Source organism: Rhinolophus sinicus, linkage group LG15 (genome assembly GCF_036562045.2).
Source record: "Rhinolophus sinicus isolate RSC01 linkage group LG15, ASM3656204v1, whole genome shotgun sequence".
NCBI classification, from domain to species: Eukaryota; Metazoa; Chordata; class Mammalia; order Chiroptera; family Rhinolophidae; genus Rhinolophus; species Rhinolophus sinicus.
Genome location: NC_133764.1, coordinates 31310854 through 31330393, shown reverse-complemented (window position 1 = coordinate 31330393; position 19540 = coordinate 31310854). Strand labels below are relative to the sequence as shown.

General features: G+C 47.7%; 1 protein-coding gene across 3 annotated transcripts in view; it reads left to right on the top strand.

Annotated features, from left to right (window-relative positions):
• The window catches only part of FAM20A (FAM20A golgi associated secretory pathway pseudokinase), a 40610-nt gene extending 23710 nt beyond the window's left edge, over window positions 1-16900 (top strand). For 2 of the 3 annotated variants that reach the window (XM_074320312.1, XM_019732847.2), the window contains 10 exons: window positions 6460-6644; window positions 7379-7429; window positions 8859-8937; window positions 11018-11110; window positions 11676-11791; window positions 12343-12523; window positions 13557-13666; window positions 14388-14469; window positions 14968-15027; window positions 16265-16900. In XM_074320312.1, the coding sequence (XP_074176413.1) occupies window positions 6460-6644; window positions 7379-7429; window positions 8859-8937; window positions 11018-11110; window positions 11676-11791; window positions 12343-12523; window positions 13557-13666; window positions 14388-14469; window positions 14968-15027; window positions 16265-16529 (1222 nt within the window). In that variant the 3' untranslated portion in view covers window positions 16530-16900. Of the gene's footprint in view, window positions 1-6459; window positions 6645-7378; window positions 7430-8858; window positions 8938-11017; window positions 11111-11675; window positions 11792-12342; window positions 12524-13556; window positions 13667-14387; window positions 14470-14967; window positions 15028-16145; window positions 16201-16264 lie in introns of those variants that run through there. The other variant, XM_074320313.1, reaches the window with a different exon arrangement.
• Window positions 16901-19540: the final 2640 nt, after the last annotated feature.

The following is a 19540-nucleotide window of genomic DNA, read 5'->3' as shown; positions in this document are numbered from 1 at the left end:
TTCTAGGTCCCAAGGCCAAACAAGCCTGAACACTCAAAGGATGGAAAACAGCGTTTCTGTCAAAGAGAATTTGGATACTGCTGAGTGTGCACATGGAAAGACCACAGACAAGCTACAGCGGGATTCTGAGGTCCCGTGGATAATCCTGGACCTTGCAGACATGTCAAGCCACGCCAGTGGTTGTGTCTAATGCAACAGTAAGACATAGATGTCATTCCCCTACTTGCGGGAGGTTCCAAGGGGTTTTGCTCTGGCTTGCAAAGCTGGTTGTTCCTAGTTACCTGCTACAACTGTGTTTTTTAAAACATCATCCACCTGGTCTCTAGTCTTTATAATCACTAATAGTAATAATCAGCGATAGCAAGCATTCTTGGATGCCTATTCTGTGGTTGGCTATTACTACACTTAATTCTTATGACACAATGATGTAGTGTCAGCGTCCCCATTTTCTGCAATAGGTAAATTGAGGCTTAGAAGCATTAAGCTACTTTTTAAAGGCCATGCCCTGTCCTCAGTCTTCTCATCTGCAAACTGGGGATAAGAATATGTATCTCGTGGGATGGCTGTAGGCTCACGAGACCCCATGTGTATGCCAATGGCGCCGAACCTGATCCTCAAGGTCATTCTGCCGCTAAGAGGAAAGACCAGGTCTTCGTGACACAAAACCCCGCATCTTTTTTTTACTATTGCACTCCTGATTAGCTCCTGCTCAGTCTCTCCATGTGCAAATGTAGCAGTAATGTCTACGTTCTGCTCACCTCATTTCAGCAGGGGTAGAACTTTGTCATTGTCATTGTCACCCAAAACAGGCCTCGGGTTTTGCTTTTGTGCTATTTATTCTTTACTTGGGAGAGTCAAGGAAATGTCCATGCTGGAGATGGGGACAATTGAGATGGTCCTTGTAGGTAAGGACTGCTATCACAATGGACTGAAGACATAGAAGCATCCTAAGAAAAACATTTAGGGTCATCTAGAAAACAGAAAAAACGAACTAATGATTCTAATTTCATCTGGAAATGAGGCAAAGGTTTAATTAGGTGCTGAGTGATGATGAAGATTATTGGAAAAGGTGCCTATCTTGTTGACTCACATATAAGATGGGATGAGGGAAGTGGTTTTGTTTGTTTATGAAAAAAGTCCCTAATAATTGAGGACATGGGGAACAAATTTCAAAGTCCTTATTGGAACCCAGGGGCAGGTGAGATGGCCAGGTTCTACCCCATTGTGGTGTGTGTGGGCTGCATAGCGTGGGAGCTGACACCATCTCCCCAAACCACAGCATGCATGTGACACATCAGGAGTGAGAGGCAGGACAGGGTGGGAGGTGACCATGGTACCCTCCCATCCTCCTCCCCACGCGCTCCCCAGGTTGTGACACGGGCTCTGGCAAGGGCAGAATAGCAAACCAGAGAGCCACCTGTCCCCACCTAAGAGTGTGAACTCTTAAGAGCAATTTGTCCTCATCCAAAAGTGACACTCAATTTGCCACATTTTTTTTTTTTTTAGTTTAGATGCTGTATTCCAGGCTGTCGTAGTAGCTGGAATCCATCATTTATCAGCTCCACTTAAGAAACCTCCGCCCCCTACCCACCCCTCCTCCCAAAACCCAACTCGGTCAGACTAACAGTTTCTCTTTCTCCTAACTTATTTTCTGTGCTGTTTTAGTTCAGGGTGACGAACTTACCTCAGGACTTTGCAGTCTTTCCAGCCAGACTCCCAAGAGACTTTAGCGGTCCCGTCACTTTAGCGTCAGAGTAGCCTTGGGAACTCGAGCCTGGCCCCACTATTTTTTCCAATAAAAAGAAATGTTAAAAAAGTTTCTTTAAAAAGCTTGTGGGTCTTTAACACCCTGGGTCTGAAAGCAGTTTAACACGTGTCGCTTTCAATCATTATATCAGTAGTTGAAATATTCCCCCATCCCAAGTGGGAAGGCTCGCAGAGGACTTTTGCTCTCTTGGGAGAAGTGTCCCACCATCTTTCTCTCTCTCTTGCTCTTGGAGACCAATCTTAAAATAAAAGTGTTCCCTGGCTTTGCCCTGTCTCCTCTGTACACATGCTTCCCCAGAGCTAGGTGGGAGGAAGGTATCTTAACATCACCCTACTCTGGCCCACGTCACATCTGCATTTGCTTTAACAGCATAGGGCACAGAACACAAACTGGCTGCTATGTTTGTTGTTGTTTTTTCCAGCTTAATTGAGGTGTAATTGACAAAAATTATATGTACTTAAAGTATAAAGCTTAATATTTTGATATATATGTGAAATCATCACCACATCAAGCTAACCAGTTACCAGTTACCATTTGTGTGTGTGTGTGTGTGTGTGTGTATGTGTGTGTGTGTGTGTGTGTGTGTGTGGTGAGAACACTTACGATCCACTACCCTTTTAGCAAATTTCAAGAATATAATACAATATTGTTAACTCTAGTCACATTGCTGTGCATAAGATCTCTGGAAATGCTCGTCCTGCATAATGAAAGCCTGTACCCTTTGACCAACATCTCCCCACGGCTCCTCCCCCCAGCTCCTGGCAACCACCGTTCTACTCTCTGCTTCTCTGAGCTTGACAATTTTAGGTTCCTCACATAAGTGAGATCATACTTCTCAAGTTCTTGAACAATTAGGAAAATTACTATCATAAATGGAAAAGATAATGATGGACTCCTGCTTTGTTTCCATGACTTTCCTTTCCAATTTGGGAGTTACTTGTACAGGTAGAGAAAGTAGAGATAGGTGCCTCACAGATGACCCCTGGTTTCTTTGTCAACATTTCTCTGCTTTGTTTTCACCCTCCTGGCTAAAGAAGTACTCTGCCACATTGTTAAAAACAAACAAACAGCAACAATAAAAACCCTAGAAACTTTTTCTTTTAACTGGCCGAGAAGAGAAGCTCACTGTATACCAAAGCACCTTTTTAGGTAGAAATATCCTCACCTATTTCTGAAATAAGAAAAATCAATTCTGTTTAAGTCATGTTTTGCATCTTAAGTAAGTGTTCTCTACAGATGAAAGTAGTAGCATGTTAGAGTGGCGAAATAAAATCCATATTGTTGTGAACTTAATGATTGTTCCCTCCACCAAATTCATAAGTTAAAGCCCTAACCTCCAATGTGCTGCTATATTTGTAGGTCGGGTCTTTGGGAGGTAATAAGACTTAGACAAGGTCATGAAGGTGTGTTCCCCATGATGGGATTAGTATCTTTATAAGAAGAGGACGAGACACCAGAGTTTCCCCTCTTTCCATGTAAGGACATAGTAAGAAGGTGGTTGTCTGTGAGCCATTAAGAATTGATCTTGGACTTCCAGCCTCTAGAACTGTGAGAAATAAATGTCTGTTGTTTAAGCCCCCAAGCCTGTAGTATTTTACATGGCAGCCAGAGCAGACTAATACACATATCCTGCTGGCAAATACTTATCTTAGCACCCACACAAGCGGATCCAGGAAAAAGTGAAAGCATGTAGGCCTGCCTGGCTGAGACGAGTCTAACAAAATTGTGTAGATGGGAGGAAATGTGCCCAGAGAGGAAGTTCCAGCGATGTACAGTTTCCTTTCAATCCCACCACCTCCCTCTCCTAACTCCCTGACCTGTTAGATGAAAGTTCTGGGGTGGACCTCACTGGTGATTAGCGGCAGATTGTGGGTGAACAAGTGTTAAGGACTGAATTGTGTCCCCCCCAAGAGTGATATATTGAAGCCCTAACCCCTAAGGTGACTGCATTCGGAGATAGAGCCTTTAAGGTGGTAATTAAGATTCAATGAGGTGACAGGGTGGGGCCCTACGCCAATAGGACTGGTGTCCTTACAAGAAGAGAAAGAGACCCCAGGGATGCACTCACACAGAGAAAAGACATGTACAGAAACAACTAGACAGACAGGGGCCATCTACAAGCCAAGGAGAGAAGCCACAGGAGAAACCAAACCTGCCGGCACCTTGCTCTTGGACTCCCAGCTTCCAGAACTGTGAGAAAATAAATTTCTGTTGTTTAAGCCACTCAGTCTGTGATTTTTTTTTCAGGCAGCCTGAGCGTACTAAGACAGCTGATCAGGGTCCTTTATCCATTAAACTGTGGACACAGTACCTAGAATATACAGAAGCTTTTAAAACACTCCAAGACCTGAACGAAGACAATGTATTGGCTCAAAAATGAGAATTCCAAAATCAAAATGAATTAATATAGAATTAAATGTTTACAAAACAATGAGTCAATGTTGATGCAGTTCTATTACTAGATGCTTTACTCATAACAGAATTCAAAATGATAAAAAAAAAAAAAGAAACTTTCAAAAATTAGCGCAAAAAAAATTGAAGGCAGGGTGGGTTTTAATATGTTTGATATGATATGAGGTGAAGGTCTCCAAAAGTAGGGGTGCCCTGGAATGGGTACCAAGAAGGCCAGGACCAAAAGCTGCCAGAGAACCATTCCTTCACATCGGTTTATAAAACTGTGCTTCTTCCTCAAGACAAATGACTTTCACCCAGGACAGAAAACCTCAAAGAAGGTGTGGGGTCAGAGCCCCAGAGAGTAGTTTACAGGCTCTCGGCCTCACGTGGAAGGGTGCTGGCTCGGGTGGTGGATGGCCGTCGGCTGTGGCCGGTTAGCCGATTGGCCCTTGGTATAACTGCTGCGGCTACGAAGGATTGCCGAGGAGCCGAGCAGAGCCGAAGAGAGCGGAAGAGGAGAGTCAAGGAGAGTGGAGGAGAGTTGTCGGTCAGTTGGTTGGCGGAAAGGCGGACGGCAGGTCGCGCGTCTGGTGGGCCCAGCCTCCAGTGAGACCATAGTGGTATGACTCCCCTACCTATGGCTCCGTGGGTGTTCCTTTTTGGCCTCACCATATCCTGCGTTCTTATGTGGGGAGCGGGAGCAGAGACCCCGCAGGCCGCCCCGCCCGACAAATGGCGGAGTGAGCAGGGTCTCTAGCACGACAGAAGGACAGCCATGTTATTTTACTTTATTCACACAAGGGTGAGGTGAGTGACAGTTCACTTCCCCCTTGGGCCAGAACTCAATGAGGCAAGTTGGTATCCAGCACTTCCCAAACTCTTCCACTAGGGGGCAGTGCAGAACAAAAACAGCCTCTACTCCTGAGGGTCTGGCATCTTGGAGGTATATAGTCTGAGGTGACCATGTGAAATTTTCTTTGAAAAGTAGGGTTTTATCTTAAAAAGCGATCATGTATTTTTGCTTTCTTCCCCATACCGTGTCTGTATTTACTTTAATATAAAGGCAAATCGAAAAACTATTTACCAATAAGAAAATTTGACACTCAAAGAAGACTGGCCATGTTTGTTTTGTTATTCACTCCATCACAGACCTCAGAGGTGAGGTAGCACAGTTTGGATGAAATAGGGATGCAAAGAACAGCCAAATCCTGACCCCACAGTTCCACCTACTCCCCACAATCAGCTTTTCCTAGCCAGATGACCTCGTGCTAATTTCCCTTGCTTTCCGATCCGAAGGCCTCCATCTTTTTCTTCAACCGTCCATGGATTCAACCTTCCTCTCTAATCCTCAGATATTACCTGTCCCTCGCCTGCCTCTCACAGACTCATATTGTCCCAAATCCAGGCGCGCCCTCCACGTCTCTCCTTCAATCCAAACACCACCCCCTTGAATCCAGCCGAAGTGCACTTTCTTCTCCTGTGGTCTTCCTCTGACTGGTTCATCATCTAATCATCTCTCCCTTCTCCCAAATGTTAAGGTGTTTTAGTCCAAACCACACGTCTAGCAGTTGATTTACAACTGCCTTCTCTTTCGCTCTGATAATTTCGCGGACACACAACTTGTCTCCCAAACGAGACTCCACACCTCTGAATGACAGTGACATTGCTTTTTACTTTTTTCTTTTTACCCTGGCAGAAAAGAGTCCTGAGCAGAACAAACAGTAAATGGCTCATTAATTCTTCTTTTCCTCTATGATGGGTTGATTAATCTAACTCAGCTTCCAGCTCTACTTACAGACCCTCAACCTCCATTCTTTTCATTCTCGCCGATTACCTTCTCTGCCCTATCTCCTGACTCCTTAGGTCAGAAAATATTGAGAAACACAAGGTATAGACTTTCTAACGGGAAAGTGCCCACACAGGCTCCGGATCACTCCCTGGGATCTCAGATTATATGAGGTCCCTGATTTTACTCTTAACTAGGTATTTGCCCTTTTCCGTCACAGGATGTGTCACAGTTTGTAGTAGGTATTTGTGTATTGTGTGTGCTATTGTGTTAACTGCCTGTTTCGCTCACTAGATTCTAAGCTCTCTGAGGGCACGGAAGGGCCATGCGGCTGTTTGGCCCTCATGGTATGCTAGTACAACATAAAGCCTGGTACATATTAGGTGCTCAGTGTCCTTGTTAAATGAATGAAAGACTGGAGGATGGAGAGTCCAGACAAGGTGTTTCAGCAAGACTTGGCATTCTTGTTCCTCCAATTAAAAAACATAATGAAACCCTTCGGCTCTTTCAGGCGACACAAGATATACAAAGAGCAGCTGAACCTCACTTCCCTGGACGCCCCACTGCAGCTCCAACTGGAGGCCAGCTGGGTCCAGTTCCACCTGGGCATCAACCGTCATGGGCTGTACCCCCGGTCCAGTCCTGTCATCAGCAAACTCCTCCACGACATGAGGCACTTTCCCACCATCAGTGCTGGTGAGGCTCACAGCGCCATGCAGGATGGACTGACTGTCTCCCGAGAGGCTGAGTAAACCATCTCTGGCGGGCTCCCAGATACAATATTAAAGGGTTGACTCTAACTCCTGATACAGAGAAAAACAAGAAGAAAAACAACCCATAGACACCCACCTTTTCTCTTTGAAAGAGATCTTACAACCACAATCTTATCACGACCCCCTAAGGGAGGCTAAGGAGCTGTTCTGTCCATGTAAAGAAAGGCGGTCACTACTATTGAGTGAGGGCTTCTTTTCAACCTGGCAACTCTCTCCTATGCAATGATCTCAGGACGTGGGCATGGTCATTGCCATTTTACTGATGGGAACCCTGAGACTTAGAAAGGTTCAGCCCCCTGGCCAAGGAATGAGGTAGGGCTGGGATTCAAACATGGGCTGCTACCCCCAGGTCTGTGCTGTCAAGCACTATGACAGTCTAAGTGACATAGCAGGTTCTTAGCAGAGACCAAACCAGCATCGGTTTCCCAGCCAGGTGCTGCTAGAGTGTCCATGGAAGGGCTAGAAATGTGGGGCCTCGGAGAGAGCAGGGTGGGAGATTACAGCCAACCCGGCTCTGGGACATCCCCTATTGAATGGCTAACAGCCCCAGGCTGCCTCAGTCACCCCCTCCAGTGTCAGAACCCGAGTCACAGCCCTCATGTCGATGGCTCTCCGAGAAGCACAGCTGACCGTTCTCACTGCCCTTCTCCTTCACAGATTACAGTCAGGACGAGAAAGCCTTGCTCGGGGCATGCGACTGCACCCAGAGTAAGTGACCTGGCCCTGCCCCCGTCCAGCCCTCCACTGTCACACCTTTGTCAACCCCAGAACCTGGCAACAACATGAAGGCCCCACCGGCCACTCCATGGGGGTCCTGGTTGGGAGTTGAAGGAGCATGACTCTCTGCCCAACTGACCTCTGAGAACTCAACACGTCTCCCCAGCCACCCACACAACAGGAAAGACCCTTAAGAGGAGCTCTCGTCTCATGCAGGACCCTGCTGGTCAGCGTGTGGTCTAGGGACCAGCATCATCGCGTCATCAAGGAGCTCGTTAGAAATGCAGAATCTCAGTCCCCTCTGATTTTCTGAACCAGAATCTGGATTTTACCACAATCCTCAAGGGATTGGAATACATTCTCAGATTTAAGAAGCAATTGTACAGGACAGTGGTTCTTTACCCAGCAACATAGCAGAGTCACCTGGGGAGTTTTACAAAGTGCTGAGGCATGGCCCCCACCCCAGGAGGTTTCAATGCAGTTGCATAGGATGAGGCCCAAGCATGAGCATTTTAAAAACAATTCTAATGCAGCCCAGGTGGAGACCACTAGGATCAATGATTAATAGAACCAAAAAGACAGGCGTGAGATACAGCACGGTTCCCTCTCAAGGGGACTGTGAATTGGATACAGTTGGGCCTGGACACTGCACAGCTCTCAAGGGGCCAAGTCAGGCCTGGACACCAAAGCCCCCAAGCCAGTCACCTCAGCCATGCGTAGTCTCATCCATTTACCTCCTATACCAAATACACATCAGAAAGTTCTATGTGTGTTGTAACGTGTTAAAGGTTTGAAAAACAGGTTTGTAGGGCCCGGGGCTACCCTTTTCTTTAACACCTGCCATTTGCCATTTTATAGAACATAAAGGTGAGTGAGACCTACATTGTCCCAACCCTCAGAGGGCTGGGCAGGGACAGGGTGTGGCACGTGAGGTGCCCAGGATACAGCAGGTCAGGAGGCAGCACTCAGTGTCAGGGTCATTCGAATACCTTAGGTGCCTTGTTCCCCCAGCCCTGTCCCAGCCCAGGTGTACTGTCTTAATTAGGAAGAGATAGAGATAAACTAGTCTAATAACGCAAACTAACAGATGGCATAATCGGATTCTCTAAGGGTGCCAATGAAGCACCACGAGGAAGAGGTCAGTTCTTAGGGAAACATTCTTTGGCATTTTCAGTGAGTGTCTACCTGGGAGAACCTGTATTGTTTGCCCTCATCCCCTAACAGCAGGAAAGGTATTGTCCTGAGCTCCTAGATACACTCTCCATGGCCTGACACGATAGAATTTACCCCGCGAGCTTTGAAGAGCAAACCCTAGTCTGTAGGGTCTTGTGACATAAGAGACAAGAGAAGAAATTGGCTGGGTTTATTGAGGGTCTCGTCCCTGAGTTTCATGGTTAAGTCGCCTTTCTCCCCCTTGCAGTTGTGAAACCCAGTGGGGTCCACCTCAAGCTGGTTCTGAGGTTCTCGGACTTCGGCAAGGCCATGTTCAAACCCATGAGGTAAGTGACCACCTTCCTTACCTCCAGGCCCAGCTGTGGCAGCCCTGGGGGAGTTTGGACCCCAAATTAGTAAAAGTGGTCTAAAATCTTCAAGCCAGTCATTTGCAGACTCTCTTTAAGGCAATCTGCCCCAGCATGTAACTGTTTTGGGTGATAATAATTAAAAATAGTAAGAGCTAGTCCTCATCAAGTCTTTGCTAATATCTATGCTACGTGCTTTATAGGATGGTGTCTTTGGGTTATCAAAGAGGTGCTATTAAAATGGCCACTTTACAGATGACAACACTGAGGCTTGGAGAAGCCAGTTCACCCCAACCCCCGAGCTGCAGGCAGTGGAGCCAGGATTCAAACCCAGGCAGCTGGGTTGCTAAATTCACACTCTATAATTGGTTCCCACGTTTTTCCAGGACTAGGACCCTCAAAAAGTTTATAGAAATTGACCTAATCATAATACTTGTTTTGGTTGAAAAAGTAGACAATGAAAAGGGCTACTATGAAGGCAATTGTACTTTTAAATTAATTTCTATTTGATTCATAACAACAGCAAATACCTGCCTTTCGGATATCGGTGCCTCAGTCACCCCCTCTGGGGTGACAAACAAAATACAAAGATTGTACAAATTAACCAGTTTCCTTCCTGATATAATGCAAAACTTCCCAGCATTAGGACATAAAAGCCATTTTCGCTATTCTTGTGTTGTACACAAAATTTATTCTGTATTTCTATAAAATTTAGCTCAAAGAGAAACATAGTATCTTTTTAAAATGTATTTCTTGAAAAATCATACATTTTTTCCTATAAGGAACTTAAAGTAAACACCACTTGTCCCTTGTTAAAAGGGAAAGTGAACATTTATCTTTGGATAATATAAATCATGACCACAATTAAAGGTTATATTTTGAAGGTAGTAGATATAACATGTACCATGAGGACATACTTTTGAGAAGCACTGACGTAAAGTTAAAATGATTTTCAAATTTAAAATCGCTTCTGTCATATGCCATACAAAAATGAGGAAATGATGGTTTAAAAAATTCTAAAGGGCATCAGAGAGATTGTATGTTCTATGGATGGAATTCAGGACTTAAAACGAGATTAGGACGCATGGAGAAGCTGGTCGGGCCTGGACTGTGCTTTAAATGTGGCTGCACTTTTTAAAACAGAAGCCCTGCCTTGGGCAGCCCCTCAATTTGGTCTCCAGGACTCATCACTGTTTTTTGGCAAAGTGCACGTCACTGTTTCCATGGCTCGTGCTGTTTATTTATTTACCACTTTCCACAACATTATGTTTCTTTACATGTAAACTGCTTTTGCAGCCATTGTGCATTCCAAGATCGTCGTTCCTCCCTATTTATTAGCGTCGAGGCCAGAAGCCACGATGTCATTAATGACTGGAAGGGACCTTTCGGAACATACACAGCTAGCTGTCCACCACTCAGGCAGGCTGCAGCTTTTCAGGAATCCATCAGAGATTCTTAAAGTACATAAATCAATATCCTCCACACCAGCCTCCCTCAGCCTCTGGCTGGGCCCACTCTCATGACCCGGCAGAGGTGCGCTTATTTCTCCCGATCACAACCAAGATCCAGAACTTTCTGTCCTTCGAACATCAGTCATGTCCACTGCATCCCTAGGGCACTCTTCCTTTTATAAAGTCCTGTCTTACACCCCACCTCTCTTAATCTTTGGTATCTGTGTCTTTGCTCCTCTGGTTCTGCCAGCCAGTGCCCGTGCTTCTGTTTATGTCTGCATTTCTTTCCTCTCAACTACTGGGCTTTTGTTTTGTTTTTCAAAGAATCAGCCAAGTCACCAAAGCTGCCTCAGTAGGAGACTTAGCACTGAGGGATACCTACAAGACAATGGCTTGCAAGAAGCTTGGCTCCTCTTTTACTGCGCAAGTCTTCTCCTAGCCTTCACGGGCCATTCTTGATTTGTCATTCCATCAACTATCATACATTAAAAGCCTAACCACGCGTTTTCCTTTCCCTCTGGTCATGCTTCTCAGCTGTCTTCTCAGCCGTCGTCTCAGGCTCCCAGCTGCAGTCTGAGTCCAGGGCATGATTCCTTCCTTCTTTCCAGACAGCAGCGAGATGAAGAGACGCCCGTGGACTTTTTCTACTTCATTGACTTTCAGAGACACAACGCTGAGATTGCAGCTTTCCATCTGGACAGGTAGGATGTGGCCCCACAGACATAGCATTGACTGCAAGGGCCAATCCCGAGAGGGGGTGCTGGGCAGAACCTCAGGTGGGGGCTCCCTGGAATGTCTTTTCTGGCTCTTTGTCTTCACGGACCTCAGTGATGCCTTCAAACCCAACGCATCCCACCCAACCCCATGGATTGAAAAACGCAGACTTTTAAGGTAATGAAAAGAATAACTTAGAAAGGACACAACCCTGCCAGGCGGCTCACACTGCCATCTTGGGCATGACACTGCCCTTTGCTCTAGTGCCCAGATCTAGAAAATGGGGAGAATGCATATTGAAGTACGAGAAGCTCTGACCTAGAACACAGCTTGGATGGTGGAAGTTTTTCCCAGGAGGCTTGATGGAATAAGGATTCCTGTTCCACCCCTTCCCCATCCCTTTCAATGTAGGTTTGCCCTGGGTACTGTCAGCTCAGCACTGCAGAGATCCCTGCAGCTGGGTATGGTCAGAAACACCAGTCCATTTCTAGAGGGCGACCATCGAACTCCCTGACCAGCCCTCAGATCTGAACAGGGCTCCCTCTCTTTCAGGATTCTGGACTTCCGACGGGTGCCACCAACAGTGGGGAGGCTAGTCAATGTCACCAAGGAGATCCTAGAGGTCACCAAGAACGAAATCCTGCAGAGCGTTTTCTTTGTCTCTCCAGGTAGAGTACAGGCCAAAGCAATATTTTGGGTCTAAGAATGCGGCAGGCCAACATGGCCACTTACGATCACTTACAACACGGCCTCCTGCCGGTAGCACCTTTCACTCCGGGGATGGGTGTGTGCTGCCATCAGACACTCCCACCTGGCCCACCTGATCATCACACAAGGTGAACTGGGGATGAAAAAGGATCATACATGAGATGCTAACTAGCCTGGGTGGGCACTTAACTCTACCGCCAGCCTCCCTGGAAATCTTTAGTTATCCATTCAAACAAAGGACACTCTCATCAGGTGGATAGGATGCAGGGAGGCTGGGTCCCACCCTTTCTCTGCTCTGAGACATTTGAAAATTGGTACTCGGGGTGCTCAGTTCGATAGCATCCACGAGCCCCTACATCTGGAAAAGGCAATGTTTTCTTCTGCTTCTGTCTTTCCCCAAGCTGTGAGTCCGGGGTCTCCCTTCCTTCCTAGTGGATTTCTTGGGGCAGGAAGATGGTCCACCTCTGAGCCCTTCTCTCACCTCCCCTCTTTTCTCTCCCCGACCCTCCAGCCAGCAATGTGTGCTTTTTTGCCAAGTGCCCGTACATGTGCAAAACTGAATATGCGGTCTGCGGCAACCCACACCTGCTGGAGGGCTCCTTGTCTGCATTCCTGCCGTCTCTCAACCTGGCCCCCAGGCTGTCCGTGCCCAACCCCTGGATCCGCTCCTACTCGCTGGCAGGAAAAGAGGAGTGAGTTGCCTCCCCAGCCACAAGGCCATGGCCGCGGTCCCATGGTCCAGCCCAAGAGGGACCACATGCCTATACCCAGGACTTGTGGCTAGCCTGGCTTTTGGACCCCCAAATCTGCCTCCGTCCCCCTTTGCCTCATCTCACATTGATCCTGGGACCAGCTGGCCTGTGCCTGTTCTCTCCCTTTAGTTCATTTATTCAGTTATGAAGAGCCTACTGTGGACCCAACACTAGGTACTGAGGGATACAGAAATGAGACACAGGCTCCCCCCTCAAGAAGCTCCAGGGTCTAGCTGCGTGGTCAGAGAAATAGCCCGATTATGAAAACACAGTGCAACACCTGCTGATACAGAGAAGCCCACGAGCAGCCCGTAGGAGGGACACCTGGTTCCCCTGAGTAACCCAGTGATGCCAAGGGCCCCACTGTTGTATCCCCAGGGCTTAGCATGCTCCCTGGTGCTTAGTAGGTACTCAGTTCATGTTAGTTGACTGAATAAACAGGTTCACAATCCAGCCACCCCAATCGTGGTGGGAAGAGAAATAAACCCGGGCAGAATTTCTGCAGGATGTGACAGATCCTAAGGGACTTATGAAGGCTAAGAACCCACCAGATAAAAAGGGACACGAGGGCATTCTAGGCGAGGAGTATGTGTGAGTGAGAAGTAACAGAATGGCTTGTCAGGGACTATGAATGGCTCAGGAGAACAGCAGGGCCCGAGAGACTCGGTGAGAGGCGCTGCAGAAAAGCAGGTGAGGGACACTAGCCAGCCTTTCCCGTTGCCCGGTCACCTCCTCGGGCAGGTGGTATCCCAGCTATCAGGACAGCACCCAGCAGAGCAGATGCTCAGGAAAGGTGTGGAAGGACCCAGAACCTTCTCACCCTGTGCAACCTCCGGCCTCCCCAGGTCCTCCTGTGTGCCGAGGAGCGGCCAGCAGCCCAGGGCAGTATTTGGGGGGCGGGGGAGGTCTGAGGGGGCCCCCAACACCTTGCCATGTTGGCTTTTCCGGCCCCAGGACGTCTTCCCCCCCTCAGGTGGGAGGTCAATCCACGTTACTGTGACACGGTGAGGCAGGTGTACCCGTACAACAGCAGCAACCGGCTGCTCAACATCATCGACATGGCCGTCTTCGACTTCCTCATTGGTAAGCCCCACGCTCAGGGCTCCTGGCGGGAGGGGCTCTGCTGCCGGCTGCCACCCCCGTAACGTTGGGCCCCAGTTGCAGGCTGGACCATGAGGACTGAATAACCCTGCCCTGCCCACAGCAGCGGTGGCGGGAGGCCCAGAGGACAGAAGTTAACACGCTCCCCCACTCCCGGGACGACATCACTCAGCAGGCAGGCGTACGACCCTGCGCCAGGCCTGAGCGGGCCTCCGTTTGGAAGCGATCGGTTCCCTTGACCGAATAAGTGGAAAGCAGCAAGGAAATGGGGAGCAGTGGGAAGGCCTCCAGAAGGGGCTGTTCCTCCACCGTCAAGTCCCTCGGGGACCCAGGAAGCCTCGGGCGATAGTTATGAAGATGGCCAACACACACATGCTCAGATCTAAGTCCTAGCACCCGCCCCAGCTCACTCGCAGGCCCTCTGGGCAGTTAAGCTGCGTCTCCTCACCGTAACGGGCCTCAGTTGAGGAGCACGGGTGGTGAAAGCTTAGATTTGAACACAGTCCACAGTAGACTTTGCTTGTCTAGCTTCCTTCTCCCTCGGCAGCTTCCCTAATAACCCTGGGAGATGACTTGTGGCCCGGGGTTCAGACATGTGTCTGAACTGCTAACAGGCCTCTATCCCCTGGAGAGAACACCGAGGTCGGGAGCACCTGCCCTCTGGCCTTGGGCCCCAGCTCCAATGCCTCCCCCTCCTTTCCAGGAAATATGGACCGTCACCATTATGAGATGTTCACCAAATTTGGGGATGATGGGTTCCTGATTCACCTGGATAACGCCAGAGGGTAAGTGTGCCAACACAGCCCTAGCCCAGCTGGACCCCCTGTACAGCTGCTCAGGGGAAAGCAGAGCCCGAGAATGAGGGCTCTGTTGTCACGTTCCCAGTCTCCTCACCCTACTTGTGTCGTTCCTTTTCTCTGTTGATCTTCGCTAAGCACCCCTTGATTCTCCTCTACCACAAAAGCACCAGTAAAATACACGGGAGTTTTCCACAACTGTTTCACTGGAGGGTTCACTCCTGGGGGCAGGGCACACATGGCTCATCCTGTGTTGTTCACCCCCTGCAGTTGAACAAATGAATGGATGAATGATTGCTTGGTTTTAACATCTTTGGACAGAGGCTTTTTGTGAGCTGGTGGAGGGGCTGGAGAAGCAGCTGCCATGATCCCTGGTATTTCACCCCAAGCTGTCTTTCAAAAAAGGGCTGAGGTACAGGAGAGAGAGAGAAAACACTGAGGAGGCAACGCTGCTTGCCACCGGTGAAAGCATGCTTCTCCTCCTAGGTTTGGACGACACTCCCATGACGAAATGTCCATCCTCTCGCCACTCTCCCAGTGCTGCAGGTAAGCTTGCAGTTCAAGGGCAGGTCACAACTGTGACACGTCATCCTGCTTGCAACCAAGCTCTGACAGACTGAATCAGTTTTCATTGGTCTTAAGATATGGGTGGACAGAATGACAGAAGTACCAACCACAGAATTTTCCCCCAACGACTTCTCAGATTCTTTCATCTTTCAGCATGGGATGAATTAGGATCTACTTTTTTTTAAACCTTTCAATCACCAACTTTAATCTTTAGCCCGCTCGGATAATAACCACCCCCTTTGGCAGAGCCTGTCTTTGAAGTGCCTCATCAGACCTCTGCTTCGCCCAGCGCTCATATAAGCTTATAAATATTACTACGTGCTCACCATCTATGAGTACATCAAATCCTGTTTAAAGTTCCATAAACCCATGTCAGATTGAAAGAAGTACTGAGACCTTTGCCTGGCTACCATTTCTCTAGAATTTCAAATCTACTTCCGTACCTCCCTGGTCTCAGCCAAGCTTGTGAAATTGCCCAGCTGCCCAGAGACAATATCCAGAGCTGGTTAGGAGTACGTGTCGCACCTAACCAAACCATCGCATGCGTTTTCAGCTGGAACACTCAGAACAGAGCCTGAATTTTCTTTACCCACCTCTTGGTTGGGTAATCGACGAGCTTCCCTCGTTGCCTCCCTTTCCTCTCCTCCTGGGTAGGATAGGCAGCAGTTGTCTGACAAAAGTCAGAAAATGAAACTGCTTACATCTGAGTCCAAGTCCAATTTCTGCACCAAAATAATCAAAATCTTCAAAGTCAAGATGGGTCCCACCCCAATTTCATCCCTCTGATTTGGGAATCTGACACACTTGGAGACTAGCAGTACCTAGGGCTTTTCAGATGGCGAACTTCATCGTTTCACCTACGAGAAACTTCTCTTGTAGCTTTAACTCTCCTTGAAAAGTCATTACTTCCGTTTTGATTCCCTCGGCCACGTAAGATGCATATGGTCCAGCATCACTTTATGACATTACAATTATCAACACTATCGATGGCTCGGGAGGCCTTTGACCCAAAGGCAACCGGGGAAGGACTGCAGAATATTGGGTCATCTTTTAATCATTCCTTTTTTACCTGGTTTTCATTCAAATGTGCTGGGAAGACACTGGGGAAAGAGGCTCCCAGAACAACAGCTATAACAGCTTCTCGTGGGGAAAGGAGTTCAGGCAAGTTATTTTCTTTACATTTACTTACTGGGTTCCTATGACTTTGTCCTTCCAGGATAAAAAAGAAAACACTTTTGCACCTGCAGCTGCTGGCCCACGCTGACTACAGACTCAGCGACATGATGAGGGAGTCACTGCTCGAGGACCAGCTCACCCCCATCCTCACAGAGCCCCACCTCCTTGCCCTGGATCGGAGACTCCAAATCATCCTAAGGACAGTAGAGGGGTGCATAGAGGCCCACGGGGAGCAGAGTGTTGTAGCCAATGGCCCAGCAGGACAGTCAGCCCCCGACTCTGGCCAGGCTAACTGGACAAGTTAGGGGCAGGACGAGGCCAACTTCAGAAACTACACCTGGAGCCGGCAGTGAGGACACTTGAGTGGGGACCAATGCTTCCGGACGTGCCTGTCACTGCTGGAGGTCCTGGCTTGTGAGCTCAGGAATCAGGGAGGGCATTGGGATAACACTGAAAGAGCCAAAGTGGGATCCACGAACTTTCTTCCTTGGTGCACTGCTTCTCCAGTGAGCTGCCATGGCTCCCTCTTGCCCAGAAAGTACTGCTTCACCAAGGGCACAGACCATCTCCTGAGCCCTGTGGGAAATTGGGATACCGGTCAGGCTTGAAAGGTTTGGAAGCCTTGTTCCCGAGAATATTAACTGTTACAAATAAAAGGACATCAGGTGGACACCTACCTGACCTCCAGGTCCTTATTGTATCTACAAGGATAATTCCCAATCCAGATAAAACATCTGACGTTATCAGAAACAGACAAGAAAGTCTAAAACTGGTAATTCTCCAAGTTGGGCAAAGCAGACTTCACACTTTCTACTCATATTCCAGGCACTGAGGCCCAATCTGAAGACAATAATCACTACAGACCAGTCCCCTAAAGTTACTTTCTAAGAGACGTTATTAAAGGAGGTAAAAATAACTTAGGGATTTGCTCAGAATATCCAGAAAAGGGGTGTTCCAATCTGAAGAGTATCTAAATACCAACTGAAATAACATGAAATATGTCAAAATTAGCATCCAGGTACAAGGAGTTTTAATGAAGGGAAACAAGGGTGGTCTTGAAGGTGGGACAGGACAGGAATGGGCCTCGCAGGAACGGGCCTGGACTAAGGGAGGGGAAAAGCCAGGGCCTCGCACAGCTCGCCAACCACAGTCCTTTCCCGTAGGTCCAGGAGCTGTCCCCCACCTGCCCCCAAGAGGAGCAGGGGGCCACCTGGAAGTCCGGCACTCTAGATGCCCCTTCCCCCCAGCTGCTTGCTCAAAAAGAACCACATCAAGTTTACTTTCCCTCACTAATGGATGTATCGGGGACTCGCTGTCTCCCCAACCTTTTCCCTACTGACTTGCTGACACTGGAAACTCAATAGGCGGCTTTGTTTCTTATTCCACAACTCATGACTGAAAACACAAATGACAGGAAAGGATTCATTCTATAGAGTAATCAGTCGACAAGTGAAAATTCCTGATTTTATTAGATCAACTTTTCTCATACAGGCCAGAGGCTCAAAGTGTGAGGGGGTAGAAAGAAGCTGTCACTAGAGGGTACAAGGTCAAGAACTGTATCTGTCACCCGACTTCCGCAGTGTGTCTGTCTGAAGGCAGCCCTGACAAGACAAACGGGTGTTTCTGACCCACCCTGGCACCCCACATCACTGGTACACTGCCCGTGAACCCTATGTCTCCATGACATCACTACCTTTCACGGAGCTCTCACCACATGTGAGAACCAACACACAGGTTTCCAACGCTCCCAGACAGACAGAATCCCCTACTCCGATGTACACAGAAGAGAATGCTGATGAACGAAAAACACCCAACTTAATGACTTAAACCTATTCCAAAGTGTTCTTTCCGCTGTAACACTGACACCCAACAGTACATTTGAAGTTATCTTTGTTTGCTTAAAAAAACAAAAGCGACCCTTTAAGAGAGGAACCTTAATCGCAGAGACACCCAGTCCTGAGGTGACACTACTGCAGCTCAGGCTTCCCCTTCGTGAACTGTTTCTGCTACTTCCAGCCAGTATTTCCCTTTGCAGGGGGGACCGGGTAATCACACACAGAAGAGAGGAAAATAGTCAGCCCAAGACATTCACAGACTAGCACAGTGTCTGGGACTTCCAAATCACAGAGCATCAGAAAGGTAAGCGACAGCTCCATCTCAGACTGAGCCTTTTCGATGACAACAGACTGGCTTTCCAATGGCCTATCATCCAAGTTTTGGTGTACTTTACAAACTAAGAGAAATAGAATTGAGTCTGACCATAATACGTACAGTACCTAGATACCTAATTATTCACTTACCTTAAGCATTCCATTATTTTTTTCACTAACAAAATTAAGACTATTGTCGAAAACAGCAGAAAGCAAGACTCTAAAAATTAGCAAGTTCATTTTGAACCATTGTTCAACTTCCCTTGACATAAAGACTTTCCTGTCTCTATGTAAAAAATGTTCATGTTACTACTGACAGCAAACTAAAAACTGGAAAGGAATTCTAGCGCACGTGACCTGGTGGAGACAGGGGTTCGAAGGAATTCATCAGAGCCTTCCCGAAAGTCAGGAGTTTGAAGACTATAAAAAATAGTTGATTCTCTTTTCCATGGTAGTTTTACAGTCTATCAAATCACCACACTCAATTAGTGGATACCGAACCATTTGCTCCTCGAGGAAATACAGGGTTTAGGTGCCTGGGAGCCGCTGCTTACATTCTGTCAACCAACCAATATATAATCTTGTCTTATGTGTGTTAAGATGTGTTGAAGGCACCTTGTTTAATATATACTGCTGATTCATTGACACAGAACTCGTGGCCAACAGCACCGTAAGTCTTGCCTGAAAGAAGCTTGTTTAATACACATATTTTCTCCAAAAGGCGCGTCACAGCCTTCTTGCCCTTAGAACGCTGGCCAGCACTTCAGCACGACACTTGGGGGCCGTTTCAAATAGCGAAACCATCAACAGAGCACACACAACTCTGAAACAGTGGCCCTAAATAGATGGTGAAAAGGACATCTGATTACAGTGTGAGCTGAGACAAAAGGCAGAGCGCCGCCTTGTCTGACCTGAGCTGGCACACGCAGCTCCCGAGACCCAAATCCATCACCATTCCTCTCCTGTCCGGGAATGACTGTGAAAGGCCTGCGAGGACTGACTTTGGGGTTACAAATAAATTTTAGCAAGGGGGCAAATTCGCAAATACAGTATCCGTGAACAATGAGACTCAACTGTAATTCATTTTCAGATCAACAAAGATGAGAAAAAAGCTCTCCATCTAGTGGTGACTTTTAATATCACAAAGCTACTCAAGGTACATTGGC